Source organism: Balaenoptera ricei, chromosome 7 (assembly GCF_028023285.1).
Source record: "Balaenoptera ricei isolate mBalRic1 chromosome 7, mBalRic1.hap2, whole genome shotgun sequence".
Taxonomy (NCBI): domain Eukaryota; kingdom Metazoa; phylum Chordata; class Mammalia; order Artiodactyla; family Balaenopteridae; genus Balaenoptera; species Balaenoptera ricei.
Window position 1 is genome coordinate 31,571,596 of NC_082645.1, and position 16,155 is coordinate 31,587,750.

The following is a 16,155-nucleotide window of genomic DNA, read 5'->3' on the forward strand; positions in this document are numbered from 1 at the left end:
AAGATATAACATGGACAGCCTTTAGTATTAAAGATATGAATATTGGTTTGAGGTGAGCTTTGGCTTAATTCAATATCAAAATCCATAGAATATGAAATAGAGTTGTATTCTTTCAGAATAAAGATTCTAATGACTAAATCTCATCGCATGTTCCATTCTAAAATGGTCTAAATTCGAACAGAATTTGTGAACTCTTGACATTCTCTGATTATTTTTAAAAACTCTATTTGGAGCACATCAGTATTGTTAAAAGGAAAAAAAAAAAAGAGTTCCCAAAGGTATTGTATTACATAACATTATCATTTTCCCCATAAGAGTGTGGGACATGGGACTTGCCTGGCAACCCAGTGGTTAAGACTCCAGGCTTCCACTGCAGAGGACACAGGTTCGATCCCTGATGGAGGAACCAAGATCCTGCATGCCACAAAGTGTGGCCAAAAATAAATAAATAAATAAAACAAGAAAAAAAAAAGTGTTGGACATGCCACTATTTTTATTAAGAATAAGAGAAATATAAATGAAATAATTGTAGCAGAAAGGCAAAGGTTTTATGATAACCTACGAAAGGTTTCCTATTGTACTAGGAAGAATTTGCATTGCAAAAAATGCATCGGTGGGGTGGGGGCTTTCCAAGACATCTTAACTTAACAAGCTTATTTTGAAATGGCATGAAGCACACATAAACAATTAAAAACAGGTATACTTTAAAGAGATTAGATGGATTAAAATCCCAGTTTCCTAGTCATGTTCTTGATCAGCTCAATGGGCGGTTATTAGAAAAATAGATAAGTATATATTAATTAACAATAACCTATGTCTAAATATAACTTAGCTCTTGGCAGTTTCATAGAAATTTGGACAAGTGAATCATCACAGAAAATAATCATCTAGCGTTCTCATCTTTATTTGGGTTGAGATAAGCTTAAATATATAATATTTTATAATTTCTATAATAATATACACATTCGAGCTGATAATTGCTAAAAAGAATAACTATCTTTTCCAACAAAATTGCTATAAAGAATAAGTTTGAAAGCTCAGGCCAAAACAAACACCAAGTTTCCTTAAGGCAACATGGTTTACCTTTAAAAATGTGAATGCTGGGCTTCCCTCGTAGCGCAGTGGTTAAGAATCCGCCTGCCAATGCAGGGGACATGGGTTCGAGCCCTGGTCCGGGAAGATGCCACATGCCGTGGAGCAACTAAGCCCGTGTGCCACAATTACTGAGCCCACGCACCACGACTCGTGAAGCCCATGCGCCTAGAGCCTGTGCTCCACAACAAGAGAAGCCACCACAATGAGAAGCCCGCGCACCGCAACGAAGAGTAGCCCTCGCTCTCTGCAACTAGAGAAAGCCCTCATGCAGCAACGAAGACCCAATGCAACAAAAAAATAAATAAATAAATAAATTTATTTTTTAAACGTGAATGCTGCTGTTAATTCCATAGTATTTGGGATTTCAGTCCTTTTCAAGTAAACCAGTAAAATTGATTCACATTGAAAATGTTCCATGTTTATCCTGCAGTTCTTTTATCTTCCAGCCCCCAGCACTTAGCCCCTGTTAGCTCACGAGTCCAGATTTGAGATGAATGGAAGTAACATTTAACAGAAGAGATGTTTATTCTGGCATTTTATTTCCTCAGTGCCTTGAAGTGCTTTTTTCCAATACCTAAACAACTTCCTGGGAGCAAATCAAATACTAGAAATCTGAACTTGGTCATGCCTTATGGTACATCCATACAGGATCAAACACTTTAAACAACAAGGTATTCCATTGGAATTTAATTACCTAGCAGCAAAGGAACCCAAGAAATGTTAGAAGCAGAAATAGGGAGGGTAGGGGAGCTTTGACATATTTCTAAATGGTTGAATTAAAAGCTCTCAACTCTTTTTTTAGTCAGTAAGCTTAAACATTTAATAGTCATTTTATGGGCTTTTTTTTTTTTTTTTAATTTTTATTTATTTATTTATTTATTTATTTATTTATTTATTTATTTATTTATGGCTGTGTTGGGTCTTCGTTTCTGTGCGAGGGCTTTCTCTAGTTGTGGCAAGTGGGGGCCACTCTTCATCGCGGTGCGCGGGCCTCTCACTATCGCGGCCTCTCTTGTTGCGGAGCACAGGCTCCAGACGCGCAGGCTCAGCAATTGTGGCTCACGGGCCTAGTCGCTCCGCGGCATGTGGGATCTTCCCAGACCAGGGCTCGAACCCGTGTCCCCTGCATTGGCAGGCAGATTCTCAACCACTGCGCCACCAGGGAAGCCCCTTAATAGTCATTTTAAATCTGAAAGTTATCTCAGATTTCAAATACTATAATGTTCAGTTTTTTACTTTAATGTTTGATTTTTTAACCTAGAATCCTTTGTTCAAACACTTTTTTAATGAAATCCAATATTTAAAAAAGTAGCTAAATCCTGAAAGGATTGCCCACCACCACCCATCCTCCCAGGCACACGCTAACTTTCCAGGTGTTTCTACAGCTGTTGGAGACATTTCACTGTGGCTGGACTTGATAGTATGAAAACATGAGCACAGAAATGTCCATAGAGATAAGACAAGAAACTGGACTGCTTGATTCTCATCTCAGTAAATTCTCTGTGCTGTTACATAATTCAAATCCCATCACCCCTTCCTTTTTTAATATTAGAAAACTCCTCAAAAGCCTTGGAAAACTCCTCAACATGCATAATATTAAAACCAAGTTCTATAGCATGACTCCTCAATTACTTGTGGCTCCTAAACAAATCGTTTCCCTCACCTCTGTGACTTTGAACATAATGATCCCACTGCCTGAAATGTACTCCCACATTTTGTTTGCATACCTAATTTTTCACATCAAGAAACTCATATTCCAACAGGGAAGCTTAGTCAAATAATACAGAAGTGATTATATTAGAAGGAAGTACATGACAACAGGAATGCAATCAAATGGTTCCTAGGGAAACTAAAAACAGACTGCAATTTGGTTGAAGACACAGTAGTAACTGAGATGGACTTAAAAGAATAGATATAATTTTTACTGGCAAAGGTATTGAGATGGCAAAATAGTAGAATAATCAAGAAAGATGTTGAAAAGCATGGAGGATATTGCTTGAATATTATCTTCCACTTTGGCTAGAATTTATGATGCATAAAGAGGATTAGTAGAGTTATAAGACTGGAAAGGTGAAATGGGATCATTCTCCTATAACCCTGACTGCCAGGTTGTGATATTTGTATCTAACCAGGAAGAGCTTTAAGTAAAGACTGACATAACCAGAGTTACATTTAAATAAGATGAACATGGCAGCAGTGAATAGGATGTACTGGTGACCAATTGGGTCACTAATGGCCCAGATAGGAAGCCATGAGGAAAAGAACAAGACTGGTGACAGTGACTGAAGCTGAGGGAATAGAGCTTATTAATTAGAAAATGGTAGATGATGAGTAGCTTAATTGTGGTCCCAAAGTCTTTGATTGTAAGATTGTATATGAGTTGTTGCTACCAGAATGTCCACAAAGTTTGCTTTCTCTAGAGTGACCAATTACAGAAAGAGAGTGTGAGAACTTAAGCGAAAGTAAGAAACAGCTATTACGGAAATTTAATCTTTTACAGTTTTTTATAAGGTACTGCAGATTCCAAATGAGAAATAGGATTTCTTCTGCTGATATAATAATACTTTATCAGGTTTGGAAAAGAAATATAGTACATCATAAAGTTTTGATCTAATATTAAAGAAAGTAGAAGATATTTTTCCTTGAGCGACTAGATATTTACAGAAGTAAATACTTTAGGTCCATTTAAACTGTGTAAACCCTGAATGTCTGTTTAAATGCCTTGCAACATATGTCAAAATCTAATATCATCTCTGTTGATGATGTTCCAAATATTCTAAAATGTAAAGTTGATTGAGAGACTTTTATAAGTAGGTAAAAAAATTTGTATTTAAACAATATATCTAACATTATGAAAATAATAAGAATGCTGCAATTTGTGGTCATTTTAAGATTCACCCTATAATTTCTTTGCTTTCCTCTCATTAACTCTAAAGTAGCCATAATTGCTGTTTTTAATGTGGTGACTTACAACTAAAAAGTTATCTGTCAGGATTTTCACATAGCTGGAAAAAAATGATGCTATAAAACAAAGTTTCTTTCAGACTGACAAATAATGTAGGTCATTTTCTCAACCATATGGCAAGAAAGAAATTTGGGGCACAACCTATAACCTATATATGATCTAGCATATTAGTAGGTGTGGTATAGTATACCATATGCTGTTTCTAGTCTTTCAGAAACAAGGCAAGCAATGTGGAAGAGAAACGTGCCCAGAAAATACTTTGGTAGGAATGGCTATAGTGGCTATGTTCCCTGGATTCTTCTCATATCCCCATCCCTGACCCAACATCTAGTCCAAAGACATGCTCATGATAGGCACCCAAAAAACACTTGCATTTTGGTTGTCTTTGTTATATGAAGACAAATTTATACTCTTGTCTGAAAATGAGCCAGATTTTGTTTATTTAGAATAGGCTATTATGTAATGAAACTAGAAAAGGAGAATCATTTAATGATCTTATCCTCTGCCTCTAGCACACTATGAAAATATTCTGCGTAGCATCTTAACTGCCATTCTTGCCATTCTCTTATTTGCAGGCGCACGCGCACACACACACACGCACACAAAGTACCTTACCTCTGCCACAGTTCTCTTCATCGCTGCCATCCACACAGTCATGAATTCCATCACAAAGCCATCTAATTGGAATACAGTGGGCTTTATTTCTGCATCGAAACTGATCTTCCTTACACTCAGTCACACAGGCCATCTGTTCAAATACAAACGGCCACTGCAGTTTTCATTAATGATAATGCTATCGTCACAAGCAAGATAAACATGCAGCTGACAATACTGGAGATTGATTATACTGTGGGCTTTCTTTTATTTTTATTTAATGAATATCACCTCTGCAAATGACAATAGGGTTTAGTCTATGGACAGCACGAAGATTCAGGTATTTGCTGAAATTACTGTATTCAATTTTCTTGTCTTGACATTTTAGACAGTGCTAAGAATCAAGATTCTGTCTCTTTGTTTTTACTATATTTGCTTTCTCAAACCTAATTCATGTAATTCAGAGATTTTAACCAAAAGATAGATTTTACCTCATCTGAACCATCAGCACAATCATATTCTCCATTACATTTCAAAGATGCTGAAATACATCCTCCACTGGCACATATATATTCACTTGATGAGCAAGTAGGAGAAGCTGAATATAAAGTTGAAATTTAGATTTAGTGAACAGAATGAATGGTTGATAGATAAAAGCATATATAAGCATATAAAAATTATACATAGTAATGAAAATAGTTTAAATTATTTGAGCTATATTCAACATCTGATATTAAATACTGACTTAAGATGTGCTTTACAATATTATTGCATTGTATTAAATATACCTCATGATGTAATAGCCTGTTCAATAAGTATTCAACTCACTAGACTAAAGAAAGAAAGGGAAAGAAAAAAACCCTCTATATCCTCCATCCTTCTGATTTGTGAAGAGTTAAATGTATTTTTTTACAATTTTAAATTACTTTATTTAAAAGACAAAAGCCTCAGATTATTTTAAAAACTGTAATAGGATTTAGTGACCTTTGGGAATGTTAATTCATATGCGCATTGTATAAAGCTAAAAGTGGAAATCTTGGCATGGTCTCATAGACCCCATGATATCTATTTGGCTGTTTTGATATAAATGTCATATTTACATAAGTTTTAAGAAGTTGCTTTTTTTTTTTTTTTTTGGTTTGGGATTTTAAATATGAATATATGTATAATTAGCAGAGTCTGTAGAATTCAAAGTATTTCTTTATGATATGGAAAAATTTTTTTAAATGTGGACAAATAAGTTACTACCAATACCCAGTTTAATTAATTGACATAATAATGATGAGATCTTTCTTTGTCTATGTGTTTGAGTTTGCTAAGTTTGCATTCAAACCTCTGGGGTTCTTGGCCTTATATTAGACTACTAGGTAGCCAAATGTACTTACATAATGACTTTGTGGTCTAAATTACTTAGTCCAGGAATGCTAAAAAGCTTTTCCCTTGGGATTTAATTTCTTTTAATTGGCAGTGTTTGCCTAGGGATCTGTATTAATAAGGAGTCTGGGAATATGTCTGGATTCAGTAAGAGAAAAGATGTGATCAATTAGCAACATGGACCATGGGCACGGTACTGGGACAATGGTAATGTGTGTGTCAGGTATCTGCAATTCTGACCTAGTCTCTCAAAGTAATTTAACCATGAAAGTGCTTATTACCATATACATAGATTACAAAGTGATTTTTTTCCCAGTATTTTTTTTCCTGTAGAATATTGTTATTAAAATTCCTAAGTATAAAAGTTAATTTAATGAGTATATTTAAAGTCATGTTTAAGGAATAGAAATGTATAAATTGGGTTTTTCTTCCTATACTCTGGTTTTGCTTCTTAATCTTGTTTTTATTTTGGACCATGATATAAATAGAAATAATAGACATCCTTTTTCTCAGTTGGTATCACATTGAAACTACTACATTCTGTTTTATAACCTTAATTTCCAGAATCGAAACCTGACTTTTATCATACTTACAGTTTCAACATATTTCATGTTGCTGTCTTGGAAAAACAACTCCAAATGGTGTAGAAAAATATAGAGACCAGAAAACCAAATTTTGGGGAGTAATGCTTGGATCTTGAAATAATAACAATCTTACCTGCCAAAACACTTTCAAAACATATGAAGGGCACACTAATTAATTTACCTACAGATATTTCAGATTATTTCTTAAAAACAGTAAGTATGTGCATTATTTGCCACTGTTTTATGCATATCATTGCTTAAATTTAAATTCTAACCAAGTTAAAATACTAGTTAAACGAAATATGGCCTCAAGAATTTTACCTGGCTCACAGTTTTTCTCATCTTCTCCATATTTACAGTCTTCATGGCCATCGCATTTCCATTTTGCTGATATACACTGACCATTGGAACACTGGAACTGATCTTTGGAACAACTTGTTTCACAATTTCTCTGTCAAAAACAACACAGACAAAATTAAAATTAATTTTTTAGACAAATGTCTTCAAACCCAAAAAAGACACATACAATAAACTCAGATGGTCACATTTAAGCTCGTGACTATATATTATAATCCTTTTCCACTTTCATTTGTCTCTCAGTCATAATAAAACAGAAAAATGTAAAAAGAACATAAATCCCATGGCTTTATCAACTAATTAAATTGCTCTGAGTGGATCATTCTCCAACAGACAGTTATAGGGTAATGTAATTTTAATAATTGTAAGTGACGATGAAGATTGTGGGGAAATAAAAGGGCTAAAAAATATATCTAAGCAAGTACAGCTGGTTCCTTGGGAGTGGGGTGGAAGGATGAATATGAAACAACTAAGAATCCTAAGGCAATTCTGTCTTGCCTTGGCAAAACTTCCCCTAATGTTCTTTCTTTCCTCTTATTCCCATTTTTTTTCCCCTCTGTACCTGTTCTTTTACAGTTTGGTTGCTGTTCATATTCTTTTTCCACTCTCCTGACATTTGTTCCTGTAGAACTGTGAAATGAACTGTCACAATTGGCATTTTCTGCTGGCTCGCATACAGATTTTATTTGGAAGTCAAATAAGATAGTAGTGATACCTTTGGGGGCCTTTCAGTGCTTTATGTGAGATCAATGAAAGGGATCCACTAGAAATTTACTTTCCTTGAGTCTGACCGCTCTGGTTGAAATGGGATGCTCCAGTGAAATATCTTGCTGGGACGATGTTTTTCTGCTGTTTAGCAATTTCTACTGTTGCCAAAATCTATTTGTCTGCTCCTTTCATAAAAGGTGCAGCACTCTCACAGCTTGCGCAACTCCCAGTGAATGAAGCATGTCAAACTATTACTCCCTGCTTCTTCCCAGTTTCATCCCATGTAAGAAAGAAGAGTTTATTTTCTAAATTCCTATAGTTTTCTCTTTGCTGATGGCAGTTTAGACTGCCTGCTATATAACTGATTTTCTTCTTTCCTTCCTTTCTTCTTCCCTTCTTCTCCCAAGTATTGAAGATTTACCATTTACTAGAGTTTCTTAAATAATAATGCAAAGAAAACTAAGATTACTCCCCGTATTTGATAAATTCTAAGAGAAGACCAGCACCTAAACCAACAATTGCAATAAAATATACTGTCAAGATAAATGAATATGCTTTAAACATATGAATTCTTAAAGGTTTCACAAAAGGCTTCACAGAAGAAGTTTAAACAGAAATGGAACTAAGAAAAGATTTTTCATGTGTAAGGAGAATTAGAAATGTGCTGTATCTGAGGGGTAAATTATGTAATGGTGCATGACGTTGGAGAAAGAGCCTATGCACTGGTCATGAGAAAGTAATTTCATACATTTTGTTCATCACCTTCCTCTTCCATGCCCAGTACTATGCCTGGGACACGTTCAATAAGTAAGCATTCAATAAAAACTGCTGAATAAATGGTTGAATGAATGAAGTAGCAAATGTAGAAAATCAGGAATATAAATTAACATTTTATGTAATTCAGGTCCACTAGGATAGGGATCATGTCTGTCTATGAATCAAGTGTCTAATATATGCATTGATTATAACTGCTCAGTATATATTTATAGAATTAATTAATGTTTATCTCAGCAATAAGGCTAACTCAAGTAAAAGAGCTCAGTAACTAGCGACACAGGTCTATTTGTATTGACAATAACACAGAAGGTAATACTTCTAGACACTTTTTCTATCATCAGAAGATTTTGATTTATAATAGATTACAGTATAGTTGATGCAGTGTGTCTGTGTTTATATTTGTGGGGTATTTAATTATCTTAGACATTTAAAAACATACATAAAAATAGAGAGAATAGAATAATAAGACCCATGTGTTCATCATGCACATTTAACAATTATCCACACTTGGCTATTCATGTTTCATAACCCTCTCCCCCAATTTATTTATATTCTGAACTTTAACATAACAACGATAGCTTCAGAAAATTAACAGTATCATGGAATTAACAAAAATTTCTTAAAGTTATTCCCAATCCACATTAAAAATTTTCTTATTTTCTTAACTATATAAAAATACTGTTTGGTAAAAGAAGGATGTAAAAGATGTCTATACACTGAGTTTGATTTGAGTTTCTTTTAACGTATAACTATTTTCCATTCCCCTACTTTTTTTTAATGCCATTTACTACTTGAAGGAACCAGGTCATTTGCTCTATAGAATGTCCCACATTCTGATTTTGGCTGAGTGAATCCTAAGAATGTTGATACCTTAGCAACCTCCAAAGTAACAATTGAGCTTTTTATTTGTTTAAGTATTATTATGAACTCATGTATTTTTATACATTTATTATATTTCAATACATTACAGTCATTTGCTTTTTCTTTCTGATGCTCAAATTGTCCTTTTTGTCAGTGGAAAGTCCTGCAATTTTGCTCCTATGTACTCTGGACACTATCCCAATTGTTTTCTGGCTTGACAAGATGTTAGTGGCTCATTTTGTCAATTTCCTTTCTCAGACCTAGAATTAAACATTTCTTAAAGGGGTTTTGATTCTGTTAATTGGAAAATGTATTTAGAGGTCATGATGTGAATGTTAGAGATAGTCTTTAAAGCTGGGATGTCATTGGTTTTAGGCTTTTTCAGTGGCAGAGCTAAGAATATATATTTTTAAAAAGAGAAAAATAAATCAAGATCTCAAACTGATACTTCTGAATTTAATTACAGGACTTTTATTTACTTTCATTGTTTCTAGATTTGTATCTTCTTTATTTTACTTAAAAATTTTGAGTGTTAATAATATTTTAAAAATTTAACATTTGAACTATCCTACTCTTAAGATATTGATATATGAAATTCAAATTAGCAAAACCAATGTTATTATTTAACAACATATCTATGAATACAGTTTAAGATTCTTTTACATTTCTTTTGTCCTTACAGTATATTATACTGGATGCAGAGGCCAAATATTATATTTTAAAGGCACTTTAAATACTTCTTCTCTGTGTTTGCCACTAACTGGATACACAATTACATTGATCCAAGTTTTTGGTTTCTTTTTTTTTTGTTTTGGCTGGAAATTAACAAACGAATTCAGTTAACATTCATACAAAATTAATCCTCACAATTTTCTTTTGTTCTCAATATGAGAATATGCTGTATGTAATTATGCTTTCTAGCCATTTGTTCAGTCACCTTTTTATCTGTTTGTTTGTTTGCTTTTTTTGTCAATGAAACATATCATGCTAGATTTTAGAAAGGAAATAGAAATCAGCTGCCCATAGTGTTAGCCACTTCCTTACATATAGACTGTACCAAATGTCTGTAAATGTAAAGAAAGACCACCTTTCAGAGAGTTAATTTAATTCCCTAGGTACATTATCATCAAAATGTCCAGATAATGGAGATATGTTCAGCCATCAGAAAACTGTGTCCATGAACTTACGGCATGAGAGAAACGGCATGGATAAGGATGTCTACTTTCACGCGAATAAGATTTTGAAAAAGAATTGTTTGATTCTGTTTACGTATGTTGGACACCTAGTGAACAACATGCAAGACGAAATCACAAGCCTTAAGCAATATATCCCCACCTCCTGATGTTTCACAATTACATGGTGCTGATGGAACACATTTTTTTAAAGAAAACAAAAACAAAACATTTTAATGATATGGATGAATTTATGTGAAATATATTTCCCTCACTGGGAAACATTTAATACAATTTTTGAGTAAATATATACTAAGGAAATATGTAGCTGAGCAATGTAAGACTTGAACTTCCCTGTGCATTTTTTAAAATTTCATTTTGACTTGTTTTGTGAATAGCCCCATGAATAGAAATAGTATTTTTCATCTTCTCCTAAGTGACCTTTGCAGCCTAAAGGTTTAAGTTTTCTGGACTTCAGGTGAGAAATTAAGTGCATTTGTTTCCAAAATCTAGACTCTTGTATGTGATTAGGGGAACTTTTCCAAGATAGAGAATGGAGAAGGATCGTCCAAACTTGATAAGAATACCTGAAGGCTGGGAAAGATCTAGTTAGTGTGGGCTCTATCATTAATAGAGACCTGCAGTGTCTCCCAAAGAGGCGGGTAATCAGTGGATACTTAAGGAAGCTGAACCTGAAACACAGAAACCTCTAGAGCAGCAGGAAGATTCTCTCTTGCCAAGCCTACAGTCAGTGGGAGGCCCTTCGTGAGGGTAAGTACATATTCGAGTCAATATGGTCTAGGGAGGTCTAGGGAGTCTCTGTGTACCAGGAGGAGCCATGGTGGCCACTGAGCTCCAGAGACCTCATTTTTCCTTCATCTCTGACTGGACTTGATTACACAAGTGCTATGTTCCTGATAGTAACACGAGAAATCATTAACAGAGAAAATCACTATTTTCTCATAGTAATCACAGTGACTATTACTGTGTGTCATGTATTATTTTTAAAGCATCATGGAGTGATTAATATCTGTAACATGAATACACAGATGCATAAGTAATGAATTGTGTGAAGTTTTATAAATGTTAGCACAATCTAAGATTACAGAATTATCCAGAGAAATTCTAAACTTTTTCACTTAACTGTGTGTACATAGAGCTTATTATAAATGGGTTGTGATTCATCATCTAAGCAAAGCTAAACCCGTGGTTTCATAAAAATTGATGACCCATATCTAACTCTATAAGACTATATGTACTGAAGAAAGAGACTAGGGAGAAGAAACTGTTTAAAATGCGTAAAAATATTAGTCCTGACTATAAATACTGCAGCAAATTTATGAACAAATTCACAGATGGCAAGGGCATCAGCTATAGGGAATAGGGTTTCCAAACATCTTATTCCCAACCCAGCCATTCACCACTTGAGGTAAAAGAGACTATAAAATTAACTGTCAATAGTAGCACAAGAGCTTTTCCCTGTGCTGGATGTGTGTAGCACGGCACTTAGATATAATACTTATCTCAGTGTGTCAGGAGCAAAATGCATTCAGAGCTGTCCTTGTCACACTCCTTGAACTGAATAATAACTACGAATGCAATTTTAAGGAACTGCATTATTTTTTGTTTGATTTTGCGAAGATGCCTACCTCATCAGAGCCATCTGCACAATCAAAATCTCCATCACACCAAAACCTTGAAGAAACACAGTCCCCATTGGCACAGAGAAAATCTTTCACTGTACAGGTTTGTGGCTCTGGGGACAGAAAAATAGCACAGTGTTATTGTATTATATGCAACTTCATTCTAAAATTTATATGACATACAACATGAGGTAGCATTAAGAAAATAAAGGTTAGCCAAGCAGAACCAATAAACTGTTTAGAAAAAATGTTTCATGAAGCATCTATGGTACATAATGATTTTTCAAATTTATTTTTAAAGTCATGAATAGAAAGTGGCATTATAGAAACAAATTGAAAAAAAGACAAAAGATAAATAGCCTACTGTTTAATAAAAATGCAGCAGCAAAGTAAATTAAAAGGCATAAAAATCTACACGTTAAAACAAAACAACAATCTTTTCCAGTTGAAATTCTAAGTCATTTTATGTATTTACTTAAAGCAAGTAAGACATTTTGTTACTCCCTGTGGGTACCCAGGGCTGTTTATTTACTGAAGAGTCTAGAATTTGGTTCTTGACTTTTTATTATGTATTCTAATGACTTTCTAATTCTTCAGTTTTGTCCCCAGAAAATCCAGAGTTCCTAGAACTAAATTATACATGGGGGTATTATTGGACAGGACTAGGTGGGTAAAGATTGAAGAGGCAGGAGGAGACTCTTTTTTGAAAATTGCCTCTTTATTTATGCAATTGTTTGCTTATGCCCTACATAATTTACCTGCCATTTTAGATAATTTCCCAATTGTTAATTTAATTATGCTTCACTATATTCCACATAGGACATAAGCCAAATATTGTGACTTGCTATTTGGCTTCATTCCTATGTGGAATATGTTTCATCTGGACAATGAAGTAGGATTGCAGAAATTTGTTCCTGCAAGTAATCAATACGACTGCTGGGCATCATCTATTGTTTGGTTTTGGTTCTCCAAAGAGAACTGCTATCTGGTATGATGAGAGAACCCCTTCTTGTTTTCCCCCAGTCATTAACTGTATTTACAGCTGTCTCACACACAATAATATTCTTGTTCGGATGAAAGAGAAATAGGTAACAGAAATTAAATTTAAGGAATATTCATATGAAGCATAATTTTCTACATAAAGATTGTGCATAATTCAGCCTGTTATTTGAATATTGCTCTACACAATCACTAGGTTTCTAGCTATACGGTAACATCTTGAATGTTTGTTATCATGAAGGCTCCTACATTTCTATATGAAGACCCCTTCTGAGAACACTGGAAGAACTGTGAAAAGTGGAATATGTACCAGGGCTTTTTGTTCTGCTCTGGGACTTTATTTTAAAATGTGAACTTCAGACTATGAATAAGATAAGATGCTTATCAGTAGCATGATAATGGGGGACCCCCCTCATTTTTTAATACTCCTTTGTTTAGACAGCGTGACAAGAACAGTTTCTCTTTTTGACTTTGCACTATATTTACATATATTACATTTTAATTTTAAAAACAACTTTACTAATACCAACATTACTAATTATAATAATAATAATAATTACCAGCTACTGATTTCTTGTTTGTTGTTAGGCACTAGGTGAAGTTAATGCCAAGTACTTGAATTAGCTCGTAAGTTAATATTTACAACTCTGTAAGGTAGGTGCTATTGTTGGATCCTTTTTTAGATGAGTAAATTGAGGCACAGAGAGGATAAGAAATTTACTCCAAATCACCCAGCAGGCAAAAGAGCTAGTATTGAACTTGAACCTAGACAACCTGATACCAGGGCCTATACTTTTACTGCTAGGCCATATCATTGCCTCCTATACCACTGAAGAAGTAATAAGTGCTCACCTATTACGGGAATTGACATTAGAGCCCCGAAAAGTCAAGTTAATTGTCCAAGGCACATGGCTAGCAATGTCTATTTCACTTTACAATAATAATAAAAGAAAACCCTTTTTCTCTTTTTATCCATCCATACTGAAGCTATTTCACCCTCCTTCTATTTGCAGACACATGCAGCTTTATTCTCAGGGAAAAGAAATTATAGTAAAATTAATTAATTAATTAATCAATGCTCAATTCATCAAACAATGGTAAATAACATTAAAATATTTTCATTAAATAATAAAGAGAGAGTACATCTAAAACATAGTATATTTAGATGTTTTAAAACAGCAGTAGAATCATTTTATTTCATGGACATGAGGGTATCCAAACAGGATAATTCTTCCTTTAATATTCTAATTTGCCTTTATTCTAATTAAGAGCAAGTGTGTTTATCATGTGCTAAGCAGCAATAACTTCACAGGGTTTTACACACTGCTATGGGAAGGGCTGGATGTTGCTGATGAAGGGTTATAAAAAAGTTGTATAGCCAGTAGTTCAAGGCATTTGCCCAATAGTTCCACAGAACATTTGATCTATAGAGACTTGTCTTACCATTGTTAATTATTCAGTTCCAACATGGGTGCAAAGGAATTGAAAGACTTGCTTGAAAAAGCATTTTTCAATACAAATGAAAATTCTGTATGCTTCTACCATGTTTCTAAAAAACGTCAGCAAATCTATTCTGAATAATAATCCTGAATTATTTATACATACACAAATGTCATCAAGGAATGGGGAAGCTAATCTGTTTCTAACTCTCATCTATATGCCTTAGAACTTTTTGCTACTAGTTATCTCAAAAAGAAATTCTCTCTTGAGGAAAATGTAATTTTGTTATGAGAGAAGATCCTAAGTGATTGTATTCTCTAATTGTTTATCTTGCCTTTGATCTTTTCAGGATAAAGTAAAAGACCAATTTTTAGAACTTGGTGTGATAGTTGGCACTTTTCTTGTGAAAAAGAACAAAAGAATGACTATACCTGAAGTCTAACCCATCTGGAAAGAAAATTTAAATGTGACATTTTCCCTAATATTTCTAAAATGTTTTTCCCACACTAACTTGGTCTGATATTACCTATTCCTCAGATCTAAAATAGATAGGGAATCCCATACATGAACGATTAACCAGGTTTTCCATAAATCTCATTTAAACATGCTAGATTAACAGCCAAGAAGCCTTTACAGGGCATGTTTCAGAAGGCTGATTCTATAATAAGGATAAAAAATAAAGGCATCATATAAATTGGTCACTTCCTTCGATACTAGTGAAGGCACAAACATACTGCCTCAGAATTGAAACAAACTATGAGAGCCGTCTTGCACAAAACCTAAGAAGCTATATTCAGAAAATAAAAGCAACTTTCAAAGCCACAGAGTTAGTGGCATAGCAGAAAAGCTTCCAGAGTCCAATTTCTCCACTGAGTATATTATCATAAACCCTCAGTGATAAAGTTCAAAAGTTGTATCAATGCGGGTGTGAGCATCTGAGCAGAATTTTTAGAATACAATTAGTATAACTGACACGCTATACAAAAAAATCTTCTCATATAAATTCAGTGTGAAAGTACTAGAAATTCAAATAAGGCAGATGCAGCTTGTCTTTCTACATAAACCTTGATCTAGTTGATCAAATTATTTGATAATTTAAAATCTATTGGAATGCTAGTTACTTCTTAATAATGCAAAGATATGAAATAATTTTATTTTGCATATCAATTACTTAGAAGGCATACATGCTATATATATTATATTTGTTGCTTATGAAAATAGTAGAGATGTCGAGATTTCTCAAATATTACCAAACCTTTGATCCAGATTACAAAATTACTCCAATAACAATGAAATTTTCTTATTTTTAAGAGCAGAAATCATTGCTGAAGCAAAGTGTCCCTGCTGAACACTTAACAAGGGAAATGATCATCATCAGATGATGAAATGACAATGGACTAATTATCTTATGTAGATATAAAACATTAGAAAGCATATTAAACTAAAACATAGCTGGCAGTTAATTGCTCCACTGCTATTCCAGCTCTTCCCATATCTATGGCTGGAATGTTTCCAACACAATTTAAAACGTTAATTCATTATATACGATTCATAAACAAAGAAGTCCAAAAGCAAATTTTAAAATA

At 33.9% G+C, this 16,155-nt stretch overlaps 1 protein-coding gene across 1 annotated transcript in view; it reads right to left on the minus strand.

Annotated features, from left to right (window-relative positions):
- LRP1B (LDL receptor related protein 1B) overlaps positions 1 to 16,155 on the minus strand; it is a 1,532,882-nt gene that overhangs the window by 145,534 nt on the left and 1,371,193 nt on the right. The window contains exons 67-70 of the mRNA XM_059927092.1: positions 12,137 to 12,243; positions 6,934 to 7,063; positions 5,146 to 5,252; positions 4,676 to 4,808 (exon numbers count right to left, since the gene is read on the minus strand). Coding sequence (XP_059783075.1) covers positions 4,676 to 4,808; positions 5,146 to 5,252; positions 6,934 to 7,063; positions 12,137 to 12,243 — 477 coding nt within the window. The remainder of the gene's footprint in view (positions 1 to 4,675; positions 4,809 to 5,145; positions 5,253 to 6,933; positions 7,064 to 12,136; positions 12,244 to 16,155) is intronic.